The sequence below is a fragment of the Sinohyriopsis cumingii genome, chromosome 17 (genome assembly GCF_028554795.1).
Source record: "Sinohyriopsis cumingii isolate HCF-2022 chromosome 17, ASM2855479v2, whole genome shotgun sequence".
NCBI classification, from domain to species: Eukaryota; Metazoa; Mollusca; class Bivalvia; order Unionida; family Unionidae; genus Sinohyriopsis; species Sinohyriopsis cumingii.
This window is the reverse complement of record NC_142977.1, coordinates 29,295,636-29,320,746: the sequence shown is the minus strand read 5'-3', so window position 1 is coordinate 29,320,746 and position 25,111 is coordinate 29,295,636. Positions and strand designations below refer to the sequence as shown.

The following is a 25,111-nucleotide window of genomic DNA, read 5'->3' as shown; positions in this document are numbered from 1 at the left end:
ACTAGATGAAACCTGACATGTTTACACTAGTCACATGACTACACAAGAAGTCCAATAATCACATAATACCAACAAACTCCTTTTTAATGTTGTATAAAAATTCAAATATATTAAATTAAAGTCAGATACCTTTTGTAAAAACCAGTGAGAACATACAATTTTAACATTTGACATCAATGACCAGAAACTTGTCGCTGTCACAGCAATCTGGACAGTCAGATTCATCAAGCAAAGACCACATGTCAACATGGTAGTCACATTATATATATATATATATATATATATATATATATATATAGAATTCAATGTTCTTTCATTTTTGTTATTTATCACAAACAATATAAAACTTTCATCTAATTATTAATTTTTATTCTACAATATTTGATACAGGTTGTTGCTGATATCATCTCATTACTGGACCTTTGATGTCACGAACATGTGGGCTATGAGATTTGTGTACTCATGCGACTAGCATCGCAAATGGCGAATTCCAGGTCAAATTTCTGTTGGTTTCATGTGATCCAAGACATGTTTTCATACCTTCAATATAAGAAAACATACTGATTGTGAGCTTTTTGTGAAATAACCAGTCTACTAGATGACTATAATCCAATGGGCATTAATTTGGATTGACTAAATAAATATGTTTATGGCCAGCACCCAAATGATACATAATGCAACCTCAGAATAAATATTCTGGTCAAAAGTTGATAAATTTAACTCACAATCAGTTCAGTTTTGACTCAGTTACATAATTATTTTTGTCATCAAGTGGTGGCAGAAAATTCCTGGGGTTTTCTAGATTTTCATAAATATTTGCAAAATTCAAGGACTTTTCACAGTTGGAAAAAAAACTGGTCATTTCTCCTGACTTTTTCCCGATTTCCCATTTGTATGGGAACCCTTTAACACATTAACCCCTGGCAAAGAGTTAACGTGGCAGGAGGTAGTAGCCTACTGCCGAGCTCTGTAGCATCAAGGTCATGCAAGATACATTAAAGTGGGTGGTATTATAGAAAGGTAGACAGATGTAGCTCTACAATGATACCAAATAATCTGGGAGTTCTAGCTGCACTACAAAATACAGAGGGAAAAATCTCAATTTTTGGACCCGATTTTTTTCCACCCAAAATTTGCCCCTGGTCGGAATCTGATTTTGTATCCGGGTTTTAGACCTTTTGGTCTCAGATCTAAGGCAGACCAGTATGAACTGCAAACGGACAAATGAACCTGTGCAAAAAGTAGGATAAGATGGGCATTTGAAATAAAGAGTGGTCTTGATAGGAAAATAATTGGTGGAACTCCAACTTTTACCCTTCTGCTGATGCGTGAGCCAAATAGCCAATGAAAAATGATGTTTCTAACACAACTAGGCATTAGGTTAATTGGAAAATCACCCAGAAGTTGATGTCTTAGGATGTATTCAAAAATAGCTTTCAAAATGTGTTTCTAACTCGAATTTCAGGCGAAAACAACAAAAACCTACAGGGGTTAATATGTTAACCTAACATAACGGAAGCCGTCAACACAAATTATTTTCTTGCCCATCGACATTTTAATTTCATATACGAACTCATGACCTAAAAAAACACAACAGCAGCATTTCTCTAGGTTTGTTTTCTTTGCTATTATGTTAACAAATAAGTAATGTACTCGGGGGGAAAAGTGAACAGTATTTGTTTTAGTGAATGAGCCTTTTGTTGACTCATATTGCATGCTTTTCCCTTGCTTGATTCTTGTAAATAAAAATCAGTGATGGAAAGAAGAACTTGTGAACTAATCAGTACAGCTAGAATCAGACACTAGTATTAATCCATTTACTTACTGTCTTCCATTCTTTGTATCAGTCACATCACTTAATAAGTAAAGATTATTTGATAATGAGCAGAGAAAGCTCAAAATATGATTAATTACTTAAAATGGACAATAGTCTTGCTCCGAGCTTATTACCAAGATGCACTTCGACCATTTGTTACTATTAATGATACTTGACCTTTTGTTCCTACAGTGGAACCTGACTTGAAAAACGACACCTTTTGTCAAAACATAATGGTCTCTCATAACAGGTGGTCTCTCAAAACAGGTCATAACACTCTATAATCCAAAAATATGTACATGGAGAACCTAGTACCTCAAATGGTCTCTCATAACAGTGGTCTCTTAAGACAGGTTTGACTGTATTAATGACACTTACAGCAGTTGATCATTCAGTTACTTTCTGCAGAATTACCTTTTATCACAACAAGTTTCTGCCTTTTACAATTCAGCCGTGGAACACATTACATGTTATAAGAGAAATTTCAAGTTACCCATCTATAAAAAAACATCTCAAAACTTACCTGACCAGAATAAAGATATTTCTCCAACATACAGTATTCTAACACCAGTGATCAGATATGCCAAGTTTAGCAAACTCCACTTCAAAACAAATGTACTAATTTAAATGATTTATTCTTCAATCAACTTTCCAACATTATGTACTGAACATGCAGACACATCAAAACAGCTGAACCCCTTTTTATTCAACGCTATAAAAATCTAAGACATGTCCTTTTCACTTTACCATTCTGACTTAGAATTATGACATTATTATCTCACAATTCCACCTACCTTAAATAAATTGATGCACAAACATTTATGACAGTGCAAGCCTTCCTAAAATCATGAGCAATTTTGTAAAATAATAAGATGAATTACACACACACAAATCCAACTTTTTCCTAGTATATGATCTCTGCAATACTTATATGCATTCCAATTAATCATGAATACAGTTTTAAATGGTTATTTCTACTATCTACTTTATACAGCAATGCAAATATTGTTAGAGTGCTGGTCTTGTACACTTTTCAATAAACTTGGAACATTCTCCTGAAGTCCCAGATAATGCAATGTATGACTTACAGTATATGTGAAAACATTTACTTCAAAAAATATTTTTTAAGCAATCATCAGAATTGAAATATTAAAAACCTACCAATTGTAAATATGCAAAAGCACAACTTGATATCTGCAAACAACTGTAAGTGGTAAGAAAAGCAATACTGTATTAGACATGTGACAATGAGGAAAAAGAACAATAAATTGTTCCTCGCAGGTGCAAATCCACAACCTCATGCTCCATAGTCAAATGTGTGTGTTGAAGTCCCACACTTTATCAACTCAACCACAGTAACTGCAATAATTTAGCCACACACTGAAACATGCTAATTAATACTATTCAAAGAAATTTGTCAACAATGTCTCAACAACCAAATGCTCCACCAGCCCCAAATAGGAAACTGTATACTTTAATAACAATGTCAAAATAATTATACGAAACAGATCTATATTTATAACGAGGTTAGTGACATATCATTTCCATAAGATTTTTCTATGATGATAAATAAATTGTTTTTATACTTTTAAAAATTTAGCAAAAATAGGATATATGTGGCGACAATACGTCCATGCAAAATGCTCTAAATCTGTTGAAAATTAAAATACTTGAATATCAGGGATTTGACAATCTTCCACTTTATTCAATTTCAGATTAATTACAAACAATTATAAAACTTCCTTTGTTAATGGTGCAAACCAATAATTGGATCCATAAAGCCTTGTCAATATTTTATAAGTGTTTACAATGGTCACTGCCTTGATTTCTGTACCACATTAGCTGAAGTCAAGTCTATATTAGGAGGACACCATTAAATTATTGAAATGTTAACTCAATGTTTTCTGACATCCTTTTTTTATAAAGCTTAAGTGGATGTCATTTAGAATTTAACTGCACATATCTTGGAAGATTACTTTTCCTTTGTAAAGTAATAGTAGGATAAAGGACAGGGTGAGATAACGGCAGATTTTGGCCCGATCAGATTCCTATGAAACTCACCGATATCAAAGAGGTCCCTCTCTCTTCCCAAGATACGCATTTAATTCTTACCTAAGATCACCTTTAATAAAGAAAATTGACTCCAAAAAAGTTCACGGTTTTCTCCTCTGTTGCAGATTTCATGGATTATAGCACTATAACTAACGTTAACATGCCCCTGTAAAGTTGACAGGAGAAAAGAGATACATGGAAATTATGCATTTGCACAAATTATCCCCAAGACAAAATGTACATTTCCAGTTGGTCAATCATCCATTTTTTGTTGCCAACCCTAGCACTCCTACATAAAAAAATTTTAAAAAAAAGATATAAGAAAAATCCAAAACTTAATTTGTGCATCTAATTCTAACCGAGCTGGTTTTGCCCAGTACTTCAAGCATTTAATGCATCATATACAATAATCATTATAATATATTTGCTGGGGGGGGGGGGGGGGGGAGCTAACAGTCATTGATAGTATGCAGAAATGATTTTTTGTTTTCAAACATTGTCTAAATAATGTATATATTTACATTAAGTACAGCTGATTACCTCTGACACCTACAAGTATTTTCAATTTTGTTTAAAAAGTTATGATTCTGTTTATGTTTGACGATCAATAAGTGTATTCAAATTTAGCCTTGATTGCTACATTACAATTTGTGTTCTTCCTTATCATAAAAAACCCCACAAAAGCTGTGCAGATCAACTGTGTGGTAGCAATAGCCACATGTTGTTATAGGGTATAATAAGAACCAAAACCAAATGTTGAGAACATTAGCAATCAAAGCAGTTCGGTGTATGTACCATCAGGGGAAAGCTTAATTAAGCTGTATTTTATTACCAATTTGATAAATATCTTCATTATATTGATCAATAATCACAAAATCAAGGTACTTTCTTTAGAATTTATATGAGGGATTACATTAGTTGTAAGACACAATGCACATTACACACTTGTAACTCTGTCTAGTAGTTTCCTTACAGCTCGAAGATATCAATTTTAGTTTTGTTTCAGTATTAACTGAATAACCATATTATATCCTTTGTTAAAGTATTAACTGAATAACCTTATTATATCCATTGTTACTGTATTAACTGAATAACCTTATTATATACATTGTAATATTATTAGCTGAATAACCTTATTATATCCATTGTTACTGTATTAACTGAATAACCATATTATATCCATTGTTACAGTATTAAATGAATAATCTTATTATATACATTGTAACATTATTAGCTGAATAACCTTATTATATCCATTGTTACTGTATTAACTGAATAACCATATTATATCCATTGTTACTGTATTAACTGAATAACCTTATTATATACATTGTAATATTATTAGCTGAATAACCTTATTATATCCATTGTTACTGTATTAACTGAATAACCATATTATATCCATTGTTACTGTATTAACTGAATAACCTTATTATATCCTCTGTTACAGTATTAACTGAATTACCTTATTATATCCATTGCTACTGTATTAACTGAATAACCTTATTATATACATTGTAATATTATTAGCTGAATAACCTTATTATATCCATTGTTACTGTATTAACTGAATAACCATATTATATCCTTTGTTACAGTATTAACTGAATAACCTTATATATACATTGTAACAGTATTAACTGAAAAATCCTTTTTAAAGTAAAAGAACAAAGTACAGGCTCAAATGAACATCCCATATTCAAAATGCAGCAGCTGAAATCTGATAAGTTACTAAAGATATGCTCCAAAAGGACCAACACTGCCACATTTTTCTACATTCATACAGTCTCTCTCTCTCTCTCTCTCTCTCTCTCTCTCTCTCATGGATGCTCTTAGTCAAATATCAATGGAAGAATATATGTGCATGATGTAAGTTACAAATTTTGCCTCCACATATATCCTTTTGATCTATAGGGGGACACACAATGTCCTCATAATAGCTACAGTAGATAAGGGATTCTGACCTAAAATGTATGCACACAAGTCTCATGCGACAAATGCCCTTGCTCATTAAGGTTCGTAGTCCTATATTTATCTTTTCAGATTCAATTTACATGAGATATGTGCCACCACTTTACGAAATAGGGACCCACAATTTCATTTCTTTGGGGGGAGCAGTTGTTCAGTTGGTAGTGTATCAGATTCGTAAACTAAGGGATGTGGCTACCTCTTTGTCATTGGAAAAGGAACGTAACCTTCACTTCCCTGACTTGTCAAAAGCATCAGTTTCTATAAACCACAGCCACCCATGATAGCCAATTTTGATAACATTACAGTCTAATTAGTAACTCAAAAGCTGAAATTGGCATATTTTAAAGAAGAATACTCTGAGAAATATTTTTAACTCCTAATTCAACCCTTTAGATAGGCAATGTTTTGAGTTATTTCCTAGGAAACATGTAACAAATGGAAAGAAAGACAGAACTAAAGAAATTGGTGTGAACAGAATACGCATTATAAACAGAAGGCAAAATAAATATACACAATTTATACCTCAAAGAAAACTAAAAAAATTAAGAAATCTTAGAAAGACAAAACAGTCTACAATGGGGCTCGAAAACAGCAAAAGTCTGATGCATTAGGACTAAAAGTACAACTTTTAACACCATATTTTTAAAAATTGAAGGTACATCTATACAAAATAAATAAAACAATTTTTAAAATAAATATAATAAATTTTGGACATTTTCTGAAACCACTGAAGAGATTTAAAGACCCTAGTCCTTTAGCTGTTCAAAGAAGCTCTACAAAGTGTACCTCTCATCAAGTATTATGTATATAAGATGTTCAACATATAATTATTGTAAAAGAATTTGATAAACCTTGTTTAAATATACATGCATTGAATATAACAAACTCAAATCTTTAACTCCGTACCATCGATAATAAACTGGTCAACCTGTTCTCCTATCACATGAACTAAAGTCTGGTGTTTTGCAATTTGCCCTGCGAGCTTCAACAAAAATCAGATGGTCACATGATTTTTTCAAGACGACATAGGGCACTTTCTAAACTGCTGTCAGTGGCAAACAGGTTTGATTTTCCAGTGTCCTTACGTCACTCACATATCACTTAATTTCCACCTTTTAAAACATTTTTTACCCATAGAAATCAAATTTTCCACTCTTTCTTAAATTGTATATCAACTTTAAGAGATTTACTCTCCTTCTCCTCAGAGCTGACACAAACTTTCAGGTTCTTTGTAGTCTGGGGGTCAGAAAATTCATCAGTGGCAGGTTGTCTCTCAGACTAAGACAGAAAGAGAAAACAATACTCTGTGTGTGTGTGTGTGTATGAGATTTGGAATTTAAACATAGCTTAAACAATTTTTCAGTCATATCGATATGATGTCTGCAGTGTGAAAGTTTACAGTGATGTCAAGCACTGAGGCATGATGCCTCAGACATGAAGCATGATGTCAAACCCAGTCACATTATCCCGACACCAGGCTGACCAGTACTAACACTAAAACTCTTAATGCTGAGCGCCAAACGAGAACAACATAACTTCTATGTGTCAGTGTGATTTCAAAGTTCAGATGTATACACTGAACATCATGTCCAGTCAATTTTTAATAATGATACATTAATTAAAACAATCAAGTTTTTAATGGTTTGCTGACTGAAAAAAATCAATCGCCAAAAATACAACTGGCTTTGTGACCTGCCACATTTTCCAGAATATAATTTGAAGCGCAAGCAAACAAATGCTGAGATAGGATCACGTTAGTCCAGCTGTCGTAATTAATTCCAAACTTTTTAAAAGTTCTGCCAAATGAAGTAAATTAAACAGAAATAGATAAAATCTGTCCATTTATTTTTGTCCAATGGCTTCACATGCCACATATGTTCCACAATTTTGTCAAAATGACTATAATTTGATGGGTTATCAAGCAATGCTGATTTCTGGTCAAAAATTAATTCATTTAAGTCATTCCTCTATAAAAGTTTTTAAATATAATCTCAAAACAATCTAACCTTGATTTGATCATGCACACCCTAAGCACAGTATCATTGAACTGTTAGCTCATCCCTGTTGATACTGATTTTACAAAGGTGCAATATTATTGACCAATAAGATGTGAACAATAGTCAAATAGAGGTCAGTTATGTCACCCACTTAAATTGTTGTGGACAGTGCACACTTAGTAGGCAATTAAGCTAGAGATGAACAATGTTCTATGTGCATCATAAAAACGCACCCATTTTAATTCCCATGCATCATAAATGGGTCCAATTTAAATTCCATGCATCAAAACCCCAAGGGTACACATCTACTGAGAACCCCCTGCGTGATGGAAATAAAGACCACTGATTCTTTAAATGGTATCCAACTGCAAATCAGTCTAGATGTGTCTGTCTTTCCCTGAGTGGTCTTCAGTCTTCATTCATTGGTTGTTCAAATGTCAGTCTATACTGTCCACCAGGCCCTCTATGAAGTTGACAATGACGTTCTGCTGAGGCAGAGCATTAGCACAGTAAGAATGTGGCATGACGTGTTGTTATGCTGCCACTGTGGTAGGTGTTATGGTTGGGGTGAGGTGCTCCCAATATTCTATTTAAATTATTACAGAAGTCCCACCCAGGCTCAATTTTGGTTTAAGTTAAATTAGTGAAAGATAGATGTAAAGCTCCGAGCCCCCAGTCAGCAATGTTGACAGTTAAATGACTGAATATACAAAAAAGTGAAATTCAACGAATAACAATTTAATAATAATTCAACAGTCAAGTGCTTCAATTTTCTCAAGTACTCTCCTTCCGCTCAACCCTGTGACAGTCTATTGCATGATTTGATTAACAGTGTGAGATAGCTTTCCACCTGTCCTTGTATTCTACTCATATGTATATTCTTCACTCCTATTCCTCCAATTCCTTCTCCTCTTCCTCCCGACTTTCTCAAAATTCCTTCTTCTCAATGACTTCTCTATACTCCTCCTGCTTCTCCACTTATTCCTCCTTGACTCCTTTTCCTCCTCCTCCTTGACTCTCTCCACCGACTAGACTTGTCGACTCCGACTGCTCTGCTAGTTTTACTTCCATCTCCCCTCCCAGAGACTCGGGACTTGGCTAAACCTGAAGTTCTGTCCCACCAAAAGCTTCCTGTGAAAACAAAAGGACGGTACAATATTTTCCTTAGCCCTCTCATCTCACCAACACCCAGCCTATCATCAGATAAAGGCTACTAAATTTATTCAGTCACACATTCATTTACATCGAAATACTCATACGTTACTGTATGGTAAGACAACGTCATAATAAAAGCACGGTATCAATTACTTCTCATACATCAATACATTGCGTCACATCAGTACATATTCCTAATCCCATTATGCTAAACAATATCACAGCAATCAGACGCATTTCTTTACATTCCAACTCATACGAAGTACACAAATATTCAAATATCCATGAATCCATATTAAATAATCTTACATACTTCAACCATTTTCCAAATTCACAATTCAAACATGTGTACAATTTAACATGTCACATGAACAAATGCACTAGTTTACTATGAAATAACCTAATAGTGAATTACAAAATTAATTCTGATCACAAGCTAACAATCTACAAAATTCTCTACATAATACTCAAACTCATTTCTCAAATATACATGAAAATTAAACACTACAAAGGTAATTCTGTGTACTAAACAATCCTAGTAATTAAGTATACATACTACACATAATTACAATTACAATGCTGTAATATTCTGCAAAAATCGAGCAAATAGCTTACTGACCTTTATGAAGCTTTGTCTTTCCTCATGGGTTCCTCTGATCTTTGGACAAAGCTGTAACACGTAGGTACGAAATCGCACTATCTAACGCCTGTGCCGATTCAATATGCCGGATCTTATCTCTAGTCACATTGTGTAAGAGATTAACTTTATCCTGCAGCTATATTCAGACATCAAACCATAGCTTGTAATAATACCTTTGTTTATACATGACTTACTAACTGGGACTGAGCAAACATGACAAAGAACATGGCAGGAGGAATTAGGACCCCCATCAAGAAAGGCGGTGGCTGTGGGTTGTTGTTGTAGTTTTTTGTTGTATGTTTTAATGCCATTTTTCAGCACAAGATAGGCTGTACATGGCGGCCAGTATTAATGGTGGAGGAAGAACCCAAGAAATCCCCGGAAAGAACCACCGACCCTCGAGAAGCTACTGGCAAGCTTTCTCACATACCCACACTGGCCGAATCCGAGACTCAAACCTACGCAGACAGAGGTGAGATGGCAGTGATCCGTAACGGACAGCGCTTTAGACCACTCGGCCACTCGGGGCCCCCGGTGGCTGTGGGTGAAAAATCATTCAAGTCCATCAGGACTTAGGCTATTAACGACCAATCGGAAAAGGTGCATTCACCAAATCAACAAATAATCCTGAATTATACGAACAGGGCACTTTAATATTTATATCATTATTGATTAACTATTCTTCACCTCTTATACTGCTATGTGTACTGATATGACAAAATCATCATTACATCGATATATCGATGAACTGTTTCACTCCTGTACTAATACACAACTTCAATGAAATTTGTATCATCCTCACTCGCCATGGTCTGGTACATAATGCGGTTGATAGTTATGACCCTCAACTATTACACTATAGTAATGTTTCCATGTAGGTGCAATTATTGTGCCAAAAAAGCACTGTCTCTGAAGAAATTTGCTTTTCTGTTATTAAATATTAAATTCTGGTGAGACATACCTATGCTGCTGCTGAAACTTCCATAGTTTGGTGTAAACATCAAAGGTTCTTCCAAAGTATGACTGCCATTGCTTGTGACCATATTGAGGCAAATCTCTGAAAGAAAAGATGTCATCAAAATATGTTCTTGCATTACAGAATTTTCCGAATGGATTTAATGGGTTAATGTCATCTCCAGTTTCAATTCTTCCACTTGATTTAAACTTTAAGTGATGTATTAACACACTTAAGGTTATGTCTATATGTTGGTTATTATATTAATCTGTACACATTTGCCTTTTAATTCACACTCAAACAAACATACAGTCTTTTAGTTAAAAAAAGAAAACATTTGCTAGCAGATTTATACAAGATGATGCTGAAGCTACCCACAACATGACTACGAGGACTATTACATTAACAAAATAAAGAATATAATAAATACTATGATCATCTCCGTTTATTCTGCCAGCTACTCTAATACTGTTTGCACACATTGTTTCCAGACATTGAAATAGACTTAATTTAACAAATGGCTCAAGATTTATCTACCACAACCTCCTGCATCAGAGGTGGATGCTGTAACCACTAGGCCACCGGAACAGTTCATCAGCATAAGTAGATTATGATATAACAAAGCACTGTTAAGTTTGTCAATATGAATAAAGGTTTTGTTTAAGTAACATAAGATTCCAGTCCATTTTATATCCAAATTTGCGGCTTCCTTTCATTGAGCCTTTGAATTTCTCCTCTTCAAACCCATGATTATATATACAAGTTTTAACAGCCAAACATGTTATCGTTTAAAAAGAAAATCACCAAATGGTATATTTTCTCGCCAATAAGGGGAAAAAATCACAACATCTGACATTGGTGCTGCCCAGTGTAATCCCTGATCACTCACATGCACCTAATTAAACTGAAATACTGATTTCGAATTAAGGGTTGTTTATACTTTATTTCTAATAAATATATGTTCATCTGGCATAACATTTATGGAACAGAACTGGCAGTCATAGTAACGGGATTGTTGTCTTTTGATTAGGAAAGCTACAACATATAACACTGCTTTGCTAATAATCAGATTTTGAAAGAATTTACCATATTTACCATATATGTTGGGACACCATATTTGTTGGGACACCATAAATTAATTATAAAAGTAATTTTTTTGTTCACTGTATGTTCTGGGACACATCGATATTTTTGAGTCGTAAGTTGTGGAACACCTTTAAAATCATTCGAAATTGCACTCCAGCTGAAATTTTATTTTAAAATATATAAAACTGTGTACTTGAGATAAAACTCTTTAATCCACTGCAGCGGCATCTCATCAAAAACAACCCTTTTCCTGCACACGTACGATCTATTCTTTTGGTTCATGAATATTTTTTTTTACAGCTTTCTCATACTGTGAAAAATTGTTAAAGGCAACACACCACCTAAAGCGGAAACTGCAAAGACAAAAGTCAGATTTTTAAAAATCTGCACTAGTCTTGCTAAGTCTCACACTTCTGACACCCATCTTATCATCAGTCCATCCAGGAATGCGATCATAGTACACTAGAGTTTCATCCATGTTAATGATCATATTGTCAGCGAAATGATATGTTTCTCTTCTGACCTTCGCGAATTCATTGCGTGATTTTATTTTCTCCAAATCTTCTGGATGATGCTGGGTCATCGATGTTCACGCACGAAGCACTATATTGTGTAACTTTAAAAACTGTTCCATTGTTTCGCTTTATTTTCAAAATTTTCGTGAATAGTGGTGAAAAGGAACCATCTCGGCCGTCTTTGTATATTCAAAGCTAAAAAATAACAAAATGACACACTTAAATGAATCCATAGTCGGCTTCCAAGGTCAGCTTACTTTGCAATAAAATACCCTTTGTATTGATATCCTTTGAAAAAAAATTCGGCTTTTGAGTCCAAAGTCGGCTTGCTTTGTAATAAAAATAACCTTTGTCTTTTATGTCTTGTCGGTAAGTTCAAAGAAGTTTACTGCTGGCTGCCAGTTGTGTTTTTTTTCACCACAAGGGCTTTATGTGCTTGGCATCTGTAGTAATAATTAATACAAAGGTGCACTGATGTCTGCGGGTAAATAGTAATGATACTTTTGTAACCCACACCAGCGACAAGATTGTCACTTGCACTCAAGTGAATGTGTTTTCAAATGATGATTTTTTTTGTGAGATACTGTCATACAGTAGACCTGGATATAAATTAATCTTAGCTATTTTGCACCTAACATCGTACCATACGTGAATGGAAGTTGTCTTCAATATATCGGTTGATTATTTCCTTCTCGTTTGCAAAATTGTTTGCTTCTCTTCTGGCCTTCACGAATTCATCACATGATTTTATTTTCTCAAAATATTGCTGGGTCATAGACATCTGTGCACAAAGCACTATAATGTGTCACTTGAAAATTTGTTCCATTGTTGCATTTTATTTTCGAAATTCCCATGAATACAAGTGAAAATGAACCCAATTTTACTTCCATAACTCGGCCAGCTTTGTATATTAAAGAAAAAAAAATCGGCTCACTTCACAGAAGCTATAGTCAGCTTACGATGACGGCTTGCTTTGCAATAAAATAACCTTTGTATTGATATCCTTTAAAAACAAAAAAGTAACCAAAGTCGGCTTCTGAGATCGGCTTGCTTTGTAATAAAAATAACCTTTTGTCTTGTCCTGTTGGTAGGTTCAAAGAAGGAGTTAACTGCTGGCTGCCAGTCATGTTTATTCATCACCAGGGCTTCTATGTGCTTGGCATATGTGGTTACAATTAATACAAAGGAGCATTGATGTCTGCGGGTAAATAGTAAGGATAATTTTGTAACCTGAGCTGGTGAAAAGATTGTCACTTGCACTCAAGTGAATGTGTTTTCAAATGATGATTTTTATTTGCGACATACTGTCATACTGTAAACCTGGATATAATTCAATCTTGATTATTTTCCACCCAACACCGTGTCATGTGTGTATGGCGCCTTCAAGATATCGGTTGACTATTTCCCTCTTGTTTGCAATTTTGTTGGCTCCAGTTTTCAGTCGGATAACATGTTTAAACCTTTAAGCACAACCACACACAACTGTTTCTCAATGTTCATGTCAATGAAGAACGAAGTGTGTGGTATCGGACATAATTGATACATGCAACAGTATGGAAGCCTATGCCACTTATACGGATTTGGTGGAAATATTTTTTTCATTAATGCATATGTAGAGAAAAGGAATAAATGATAACACAAGGTTAGTTTCTTTCTTTTAATTATCAATTAAGCGTTTTATTTATATATCTTATTGCAACGTGCAATGGGGGGGGGGGGGCAAGCACAAATGCAATAAAAATTTATTTCGTTTCTTAAGTTTTGGGACATATGACCAAAGTGATAAAAATGTTTTACCATAAGTTTTGAGACAGGAAAAAAATAATTATTTTATCGTGTCCCAACATATGCGGTAAATATGGTACATTAATTGAGTACTGTCAAGAGACTTTATATCAATAGCAGCATTTACATTGAGTACTGTCAAGAGACTTTATAGCAATAGCAGCATTTACACTGAGTACTGTCAAGAGACTTTATAGCAATAGCAGCATCAGATCAACAATGAGGACAAAAAATTCCTTTGACTCAAGTGCTTAAATCAGAAGGGATCATAAACAAGTTGACATGCCATATAGCATACATAACAACCAAGAGGTGCATAAAGAATCAATATTATCTATTGCAGAGAAAAATTTTAATGCAGCCAAATATAAATCTGGAACTTTGTCAATATTTTCAAGTACATACATGTACTAATACATTACAGACCAAACATATTAAATAACTAATGCACTGAATATAGATAATTATGTTTTTGGATTCTATCAGAATTACTATTGGCAGTCAAGGTTTTCAAGAAAGTTGGCAAATTAAGGGGCAATGCATAAACTGAATACAAAATATTATCAACAGATATGGTATTGCTACTTTCAACACCAACCTGTAATTCACTAGCTATCAAATATTTTTTGAATTTTAAATATAGAAAACAAAATTTGGTTTGTCCTTCCTTGTTACATGAATTACATTTTCTACCCTAATAAAGTTTTAACACCAATTTAATGGAATATGAAACAATGATGCATCATTTGCTGTTTTATGCTAATTGCAAATGGTCACTAACAGAAAATATTTCACATTAGAATATTTTGTAAATTCCTAAAGTAATGTTTGAAGTTGTTACTTGATGGACTACAAGCATGGACATATGTTATATACATGTTAACCAATGGATACAGATGCTGTTGCTGATGCTGCTTTCATTAATTATGTAGTTGTAATAGATTCATGACAATTATTACCCAAATAATAAAAGAAATCATCAGTTAAATATCTAATTCGTCTGTTCTGTAACATGAATTATATCTTAATGACAGCAATTAGGTGCTGGCTGCTAAATCAGTGATTTTCCCCCAAGAGAATTAAATTGGACACTTAAAATTTACTTTATTAATCCAAAATTTGGTTATCAATAGACAGCTAGAGTAGAAGTAAAGAAATGCTATTACCAAACATAATTACAGTGGTGAGTGGAAATATGTCAACCTGTCCCAAAAAAATGTCCTAGATCAAAACCAACACTCAACATTTTTATTTTCACTGTATACATCGTTACCTTTCATTCTGATGGAATTAGATTAAATGTGCGAATACATGCAACAAAAACACAGAACATAAAACATAAACATCAGACATATCCAATAAATCCGCTATTTACAAACTCTTATACATATTCGGTAGCCACTTATCTGGATTTAAAATAAGAAAATGTGTGTTTTGAGTGAATAACAGAACATGTTCATTGATTGGGTGACAATATAGGAATTTTCTCCCATTAGACTCACTCAATATTTACTTTAAAGTCTGTATTTGTACCAAAGGTTAAGGAGTATATCACTGTACAAGTTTCAACTAAAGTGACTGGCAGATATTGATACTGCTGCAAAAATGGGTAAATTTCAGGTACATGGCAGCTGTACAAATAACTTTGCGTAGATTACATGCCATGCTACTATGTGATTTGTGTTTCCATATGAGGTACACTGCAGCCTTGCAAACAGTAGTCTTGCACAGCTAAGGTGCAGTGTTATGGAACACCCAAATCCTCCTAAGTTCAACGTAGTGACGACATACGAGTAAAGTGTTGAAAGTATGCTCATGTTGTACATTTGTGGCATACTATTTGGTTAAAAAAATATAACAGTGAAAAGAGTCAGCAATAAAAGTGTACATTTTAAAAATCAGTTCGAAAAGAACAGACAGCAAGATATAAACAGATTTGTTAGCTATATCAACGTTTGTGTTAGATTGGATCTCTTCTTAGCATTCTTCCTGAATTAGATATCTGCAATTATTAAAACAAATTAGGGGCATATATGTTGTCCTGGTCTGTCGACCATTTCTGAGCAAATGGTACTGTAATTTCAGATGATATATTCGATGCATTTCATACAACGAATTTCTAATTGCGTTTGTAATGTAACGCATTTCATTTAAACCCAGATCCTGCAAGGGTGGACACAATGCGATCTGACATGGATTTGCTGTGGATTTGGGTGTTTTTTAACACCTGCTAAGGTGTATGGCGGCATTGCGAATAGCTTCGGAAATTTTGGAATTGCAATGTCCACTCATTTCATTTGAAGAAATCATATAAAGTATCATATACAGTGGTTTATCTACAAATGGCTTCATGCAAGTCAGTTGACTCATCAATGTAAAAAACAGGTAGTCAAATTCCAAACCTGAGTCTTATTAGTTATATAATGTAACTAAAGCCAAGGCATGTTTTCTAAATATTTTTATACAAGATAACATTACACTAGGATGCAGTGACTAGAATGTATTGATCTGACTAGAGGCAGAGAAGAGCTTATCCCATACATCATGCCGTGTTTTCAATGAGGAAGTCTTCTGAATGTAATTCTGACTCAGTAAACTGTTCACAAATTAACAATCATTTCAAGTTTTTAAGTTCATAGATTCTTCTCTCTTCTGTTTTCCTCCATTTCTTCAAAGTTTCCTCAAAAGTGAAGATACGTCTGCCTTCCACATCAATCTTGCTAAGCATCAGATTTTTCCGTTTCTCAATCCCAACCTACTCCTAAAGGCGGTTTAGATGCTGTTCTGGGCAGAGAATTGACTTGACATCTTTTTGAAAATGTAGCCAGCTGGCCTCCAATGGTTCAATAACATAACCGTTATCATTGGTCGGTTGTTGTTGTTGTTATAGGGTTTAACACCTTGGCGGCCAGTATCAATTTGTGGTGGAAGAACCCGGAAAGACCCCAGAAAGAACCACTGACCCATGAGAAGCTAATGGCATGCTTTCTCACATACCTACATTGGCTGAACCTGAGACTTGAACCCATGTAGACAGAGGTGAGATAGCAATGATCCGGAATGGTGAGCACTTTAGACCACTTAGACATTCAGGGCCCCTTGGTCGCTCGTAAACGGGGTCCAAAAGATAATTTTGTTTGTTTCAGATGTATCTTAAATTCTTTTTGCCTTTGATGCCATTTTCAGTTGAACGCTGACCATATCTTGGAACAATGTAGTCCAAGTTCCCCTCCTATTGAAATGTTGGAATTTGCCAACACCATTTGTCAGCATGGGGTAGCCGCTTACTAGCTAGCCCAGCAAAGTTGAATGACCTTTCATCGAGATATACCTGTATGAAACCAATAGGAATATGATTTATTTTCTCAGAAATTGCAATCATAGCATTTGTTATGTATTTAATCCACTGACAGATGAGATGAAAATACAACATTGCTGAAATGTGACTTGGATCTGGCCATTTGCATTCCTAGTCATGTGACTACCCAACTTTTGCAACGTACATGTCAATGGGGGCGCTCTACAGATATTATGAACTTCTGAGAAAGTGGTGGGTGTAAGGTGAAGTTGTTTAAATTTGCAACATGCACAATGGACAGAATGTTGGAATACCTCTCTGTTACTTTCATGTACTGTGGCTGAAATTTCATTTGATATTGTACTTGAAGAGATTGTAAATGATCTATGCACACAGCTAACTAAAATGATTGCTCCCTTGTGCTAAAAAAAATCAGCCTGAATTAGTCTAAAGTACACTATCTTTAGCAGTTGCTAAAATAGGGAAAATGAATTTTGTCAGACTAGTCAATAGCAGCTCCTAAAAATGCAATGAATGAATTAATAAATGTATAAAATGTAAATAAAGTTAAAGAATAATGACTCATCTTCTTTCTAATAAATTACACTTGAACTTTAAGATCTTCCTTTTATTGCAGCAAAAGTTAAAAACCAACAAAATCTGCAATGACCCGCTGACTTTGTAATCCAAATAACGCATTTGTCTCTGCAAGTTTACTGATTTCTTTGTTGTGAAATAATGTCTTAGGCTATAATGTGTTCTCCAGATATCTTATGGCGAACGAGGGCAGATTTTTAAAAATTCTAAAGCCCTGTCACGAAAGGATTATTCACTTTTGCAGTCTTTGCAAATACGCGATCAGAAGTCACACCGGTAATCAAGGGAATTATTTTTCCATTTTTCATTAAAGTTCGATTCACAGTTACTCTTTTGTGTTCTGCTTCTTTCACTTTCTTCGCTAATGCTTTTTAGTACATGACGTTTTAATCTGAAGATCACATTCTAGTGCAACAAGCCTTGAGGTTAAACATCTAGATGACAGCTTGCTGAGCTCGATGGAAATCGCGAGAAGCTCACGAGATTAGGGGAAGCTACTCTGTCATAACATTGCTTATGCTAGTCTGGTTCATTGTTTTATATGTTCCCTGCATTGCACTTTGCTATACGAATAAAGGAGTGCAAAGCGGGGAACCAGTCAATGCCTATACTCGAAGTATATACGATGCCATCCATCGTCCAATGCACTGGGTATTAAATAAATCCTGATCATATTATAAAAATCCTTTGTGTCAAAAAAACGCACGGCAACAAAATGTGTGCATCAATTTTCTCCAGCGTGTGTCCCTGACGCACAAATGTGCTTAAAGGGAAACAATGAACTCTGGGAACAGAAAATGACCAAGCAGAGCTAGCAGATTTTTGAAAGGTGCACATTTGGAGTAAGGATAAGCTGTATACTCTATAACCCATATTACACAATCAATCATATACCAAAATAAAGGAAATTAAAGGTTCTTTGAATTATACCCAAGATATACAAGGTCCTTTTTAAAAAGCCAATATAACCAGTGAGGACACCCGGAGAAATTCTTTTTCTTTAAATTCTAACCCTATGCAAAATACGAAACTGATGAGAGCCACCAATGACATCAGAGGTCATGCAGTCACGTGATATCAACAATAAACCATTTCTAGTGTGGCTGTAGGAAAACAAATCGAACATATAAACGAAAATCACATAGTTTTTATAGAAAAATGAAAAAAACAAACATCTTAAAATATTTATTGTAAAAACATCAGAAAATCTGTAAATGTTGAACAATTTGAAGAAAAACAGATTCACTATGCAGAGAGCACATCAATATGGTGGTCACGTAAAACCAACAAAAACACTGCTAACATGTGCGCCATACTTACTGAAATGGTATTATCGACCCTGCTGCAACACTGACAGGTTTCTGATCATTGTTCTCAGAATAAATATGTTGAGAATTAAGTGTGCATTATATTTATTTACAAACCTTAAGTGACTTCTATAAAATATGTCCAAATTCTATGTACAACAGCTTTGGAAATTTGTTTATTGTTGATATCATGTGACTATTTGACCTCTGATGTCATTGATATGTAGGTTGCAAGATTTGTATAGTCATGTGACTCAGAATCCAAATAGCCATTTCCAGGTAAAATTTCAGCAATGACGTACTTTCATCTTGTTTGCCAGCGGATTAAAGACATGAAGAATGACATGCTCATGATTTTTGAGAAAATAAATCATATTCCTATCGATTTCATGCAGGTATATCTCGATGAAAGATCGTTCAAGTTTGCTGGACCAGCTAGTAAGCAGCTACCCCATGCTGAGACCAAATTGCTGATGAATGCCAATTTTTCAATTGACTCTGACCCTACACCCCAACATAAATGTCCTAATATCTAAAATGGGGTGGCAAGGATAAGAGTAACAATGCAAGGCATACAAATGAGCAAACAGAAATTCTTGTTTCATTGTGTGACAAGGGTGCAAATAAAATAAAAGTTTCTCATGAGAATCACTTTAATACCACGTGTTTATTTTCTAACTCTTTCTGTGGTGTGATAATATATGGTTCTAACATCCTGTTTCTACCAATGATCTGACAGTTACAGGTCACATACGGTCAACTCCAGGCTTTACACAGTTATAACCCCATGTCTTATGATAACATTAACATAAGAAACTGGTGTGCACGTGTTTTCTCTGTTAGGGAGAGTTGTGACCAAACATTAAAGTAATTAGACAAAACCTTTGTTTTGTGTTAATCAGAGAAACAACACTGAGGTGCATCAATTTACCTACTGGCGATAATTTGTGTGTGTCAAATCGGAAAAGTTTGGGTATTTGACTGATGGGTAGATAAAGCACTGCATAAGATGCATATCCAACTTAAGTTTAACAATTCTCCATTTAAAACTCGCTTATTTCAGTGGCAAAACTTAACTTCATTATTCAAGCCCATGATTACTGGGAAGGGATTAGTCTAGTCCTACGATAAAAGATGTATCACATGTTATTTATGTTTTAGTGCTACGTGTTACTACCAAATAACAGCCCTGTATAGCATGTTCTGATATCGGTTGACATCAGAATGAGTAGTCAAAGTTTCAGGAATATCTCATACACTTGGCAGCCCATATCGACACTCTTCCACATATTGATATGTAATTATTATACTTATTGTGCTGTTTTTATCCTGGTGGAATCAAAATCTGACACTAGCAAATGGACGCATTTTCATGTTCCGTTGACATACATTTGAATTTGATGAAATCTGGTGGTAGTCGAGGTATGACAAAGTATGTTCAAGTAGATTCATGTGGGGGATATGTTTCTTGAACTAAACAAAACGTTGCTTACAGTTCCAATAGGCATAATATATTTTTATTTGTTTCATTAACGAATAACATTTCAACTTAACCCGATTTCAGCATTCCTGGCTTTGATTGCTTTAAAGCCAACTGAAATAAAGGACAAAGAAACTTGAAAACAGGTCCATTTCTTTTGTGTGAATTTGAATTTATCAGAGAAAAGACATCAGAGTCAGTAACGTCTGACTAAAACGTGCTGACTTTACTTTGTAGAAAACCGTCGTTATTGGTTGCCAGTTGTGTGAGATATTCCTGAAACTTTGACTTTTGTTACGATGTTAGTCGATATCAAAACACGCTACACAGCGCCTTTAGTTATTCGGCAAGACCCAGACTCCCATAAGGCAAAACATACATATCAGCGTCGAGGTCTTACATGTAGGTCTAGGGTTAGTCTTGATTGCCGTATGGGAGAATTAAATTATTTTTTAAGTGCGATATTAAAGCAAGAAACACCATCAATGATATATCAAACTTCAAAACAAAATCTATTTTATTCTCTTAAACAAAATAGTTCAACCAATACAGAAATATATATATATATATATATATATATATATATATATATATATATATATATATATATATATATATATCCCGAGTGGTAAAACATTATTTCGCGAATCCCGAGATATGTCATCTCAATGACAGTCACTAACATTAAAGGCAAATAACATCCGCACTTAATGCATAATCATGGAAATGAAAAGAAATAATGCCAACTTACCGAAGACCGTTGAAAAGTTGTTTTGATTTTTCCAACAGATGACAGAATTCGTTCACTATTTTCTTCTCATTTTCGTCCATCACCAATTCGGCCGACATTTTGTATTTGTGGTCACCGATTGAACTCTCGTATCAATATAATTTTAATATAAAAAATAATGCAGTCTATATCAGGTATATTTGTTATGATATTAATTTATTTGAAATGATTCACATATTAAAAAAAACTTGGGTCATAAAATTAGGAAGAATGGAAAAACTACATTTTAGGCTAGGATTGTGGATAGACCATTCGCCGTATCGGATATATATGAGAGAACAATGTTCCGTACCTTTCTCGGCTATAACTAAAACTCGGAATAAACAAACAAATAAAATTGATTCCAAAATTAATTAAATACATTTAAAGCCTTATCACAGCACCTTAGCTTTTATTAAAACATTATATACAAATACTACTATCATACAGGTTAGAGGATTTTTAATTCGTACTCTACGGAGATTCGAACCCAGGTCCTCGGATAAACGGCACCCCTCGCATTGCCTGCACACACTAGCCCGTAGGATGAAAAACAGCTTGTATAAAATAGAATTTAAGTCCCTTATAAGCAAAATTAACTTCTCTATTAACTATAACTTTTATAAATTTCAGGTAAAGTAACATTTTTATCCCCTATAACTTTCCTTCCATTCTTTTTAAACACAGCTAACACCCTCTAACGATCTCATAATCTCTACAACCCAATAAATACCAGGACAAAAATGACAAAAGGGAATGAATGCTCAAATATAAACATAGTTGCACATTATCATATATGAAGTGAAAGTAGAGAAAGAGTAGCATTGCTTACACATGCAAAATTATAAACTTCTGCAGACATCAAACAAGAAATATTAGCTTACCTTTTTAATGCATGAAGTGTATTCAGATGTACATGTTGGAAATCATGTACGGCACCAGGTGCGGTTTAAAATTTGTATTACTGCGTTTGTTTTTGTTATTAAAGATTTAATTACACTGGTCTACAGCCAAAATGCTTCCGAAATAAATGGTCAAACTTGACTAATTCTGGTTCACTGAGAACGAAAATGATGCTTAAAATTGTTGACTGGCTCTAGTTTTAAAGATATGATACCTGATCAGTATATACAACCCTTGACATGGAAATGGCGGAGGATAAATGAGTTATAAAGGGAAGGGATCTCAATTTAAAGCAGAAATGACTCAAATACATCTTTGACTGGATCTTTGAATAAATCTTTGACTGAGTTCAGACAGTAGTTGCTTTTTTAGGCAAAACAATGAATGATGCATACTGAAGCTGGTATGAAACATGCTATGAATTGCATCGTGTTATTCAAAGAAGTCATGAATGATGCAATCATGCCTAAGCTTACATCACTCTGCTGAACAAATTGCCCTATATCAGCTCTAGAAATCAAACAGTGGCTTGCTCTCTTATTTGTCAGTGTCTGATTTTGCAAAGGAAGACATTTATATTTAGCCAAAGTGAGCAGAGATGCCTCGTACTGGTGTGAACAATGCAGATAAATTCTGATATGTTTGTGGTGAGGTGACTTTTGCATTAAAAAAGCGCAGTATAACCACTATGGTTAAGAAAGGCTATCACCTTTATTTTGGCTGCACAAGTGGAGATCATGACAGGAGGTAGGCCCCACACATATGTTGCAATACTTGTGCAACAAATCTTCGCCAGTGGTGAACAGGAAAAGGAAATCTATGCCTTTTGCAGTGCCAATGATTTGGAGAGAGCTAACAGATCATATTAGTAATTTTCACTTCTGCATGGTACCTCCAGTTGGGAAAGGTGTGTCAAAGAAGAAAAAGTGGACTGTGCATTATCCAAACAAATTCTTTGCGGTGATTTGAAGGTTATTGCACTCTTGCTTGGTCTGCTGACTGGATACACAACGTACTGCTGTTTACTCTGCGAATAGAATAGGCGTGCGAGAGATTTCCACTACCTCAAGAAAGATTGGCAACTGGAAGGAAAATAATTCAGCATCCACCTCTTGTTGAATCAAGGAAGATCTTGTTACCACCCTTGCACATCAAGTTGGGTCGGATGAAGAACTTTGTCAAGTCCATGGACAAAACACAAGCATATTTCAATTATCTCAGTGGAAAGTTTCCAAGGTTAAGTGAAGTTGATATAAAAGAAGATGTCTTTGTTGGTCATCAGATTCGTGAACGTCTTCGAGATGATGCATTGACCGGCACTGTATGCCAAGTAAAAGACGGCATGGAAAGACTTCCAGTTAGTGGTAACAAATTTTATCGGAAACAACAAGGCAGACAACTACAGGGAGTTGGTGGAATACCTACCTCATCAAGGCATACAAAAGCCTTAGTTTCAACATGTCACTAAAGATAAAATTTTGCACCATCATCTAGATTTTTCCACCGAATTGCGGAGCAGTGATCAACGAGCAATTTCAACAGGACATGGCAACAATGGAGAAACGCTGTCAGGGTAAATGGAGCCCATCAATGCTCGCAGACTATTGCTGGACAGTGACAACAGATGCTTCATGTAATGAGTAGAGACAAGTCATGAAGCGCCGAGTAGACACTGAATAAGAACTAAATTATGTACTTATATACTTAATATAATTGTTACCTTTTGTTTCATAATAAATTTTATTTATATAACCCTTTTGCTGTTTTTTTTAAACATTACATAAACATGACAGATGAAATATTATCACATGAAGCAACCTTAATCATATGAAAAGACCTAGGTTTACAATTTATGATTAAAACTCTACTATATACACAATATACATAAAAAATGTAGACCAGTGTTATCTCTCTAAACAGAACAGATGGTATGTTGCAATGCCAATGCTTTATGAGGCAGACCTGGTTTTTCACTTTGTGTCACATTTATATTTTTCACCATAGATTTTCCTATGAGCTGTTGAGACGAGAATAAAATATGACAAAGTGTTAAATTAGATTAGAATTAAGTGAACTCTTAAGGGTTTACTCTAAGGCTGTGGCATTTTATATGATTTGTGGAAAACTGCTAAACTCGCGCATCGTACATGGAGCGTCTTTACTCGTTAAAAAAGGGGAATTTGTCCTGCCTGACTATGAAAATACAAAGTTACTCTCATACTATTGAGCGGAATGATACGTAACAGCTTACATAACAGTACTTCATGAGGCAGATCTGGCATGCTTTGCCACCCTAAATTTAATACACTTGACTGGTTTAATCCAATATTAGTGAAATTTGTTAGACATATTGTTTTCTTTTATTTTGTTAATTTATTTAATACTTTTTGTATGCCGACTGAAATGTTACCCTAGACCTGTTTGGGTAAGAGTTAAACTGATTCAGAACTTGTCGCCAAACTAATGGTTTACACTAAGGTTGTGATATTCTCTGTTCAAGTTTGAAAGCGGCAGTGTTTAATGTATTTGTTTGTCTGTTCTTGTTTAAGAAATAAATTTTGTTAATGCTCGAATTTGCTCCTATAGCACATGAAAACACAAGAGACTATGTTAACATGTAAAAACAATCGATTTACATAATTCCAGAAGGAGGGTTCTCCATATAGTTCAGAAAATGTCAACACCTTTGAAAAGTTCAGTATGTTAACCTTTTGATCTTAAAAGTATCATCGTATCACATGTACAAAATAAGCTGATGCGTCTTAAGAACTCATAATCGCCTTCC

At 34.6% G+C, this 25,111-nt stretch overlaps 1 protein-coding gene across 1 annotated transcript in view; it reads right to left on the bottom strand.

Annotated features, from left to right (window-relative positions):
* Nucleotides 1–21,507, bottom strand: part of LOC149778337 (protein SCAI-like) — a 121,231-nt gene extending 99,724 nt beyond the window's left edge. The window contains exons 1-2 of the mRNA XM_089939150.1: nucleotides 21,406–21,507; nucleotides 10,593–10,688 (exon numbers count right to left, since the gene is read on the bottom strand). Of these exons, the coding sequence (XP_089795276.1) occupies nucleotides 10,593–10,688; nucleotides 21,406–21,503 (194 nt within the window). The 5' untranslated portion in view covers nucleotides 21,504–21,507. The remainder of the gene's footprint in view (nucleotides 1–10,592; nucleotides 10,689–21,405) is intronic.
* Between the last annotated feature and the right edge of the window lie 3,604 nt (nucleotides 21,508–25,111).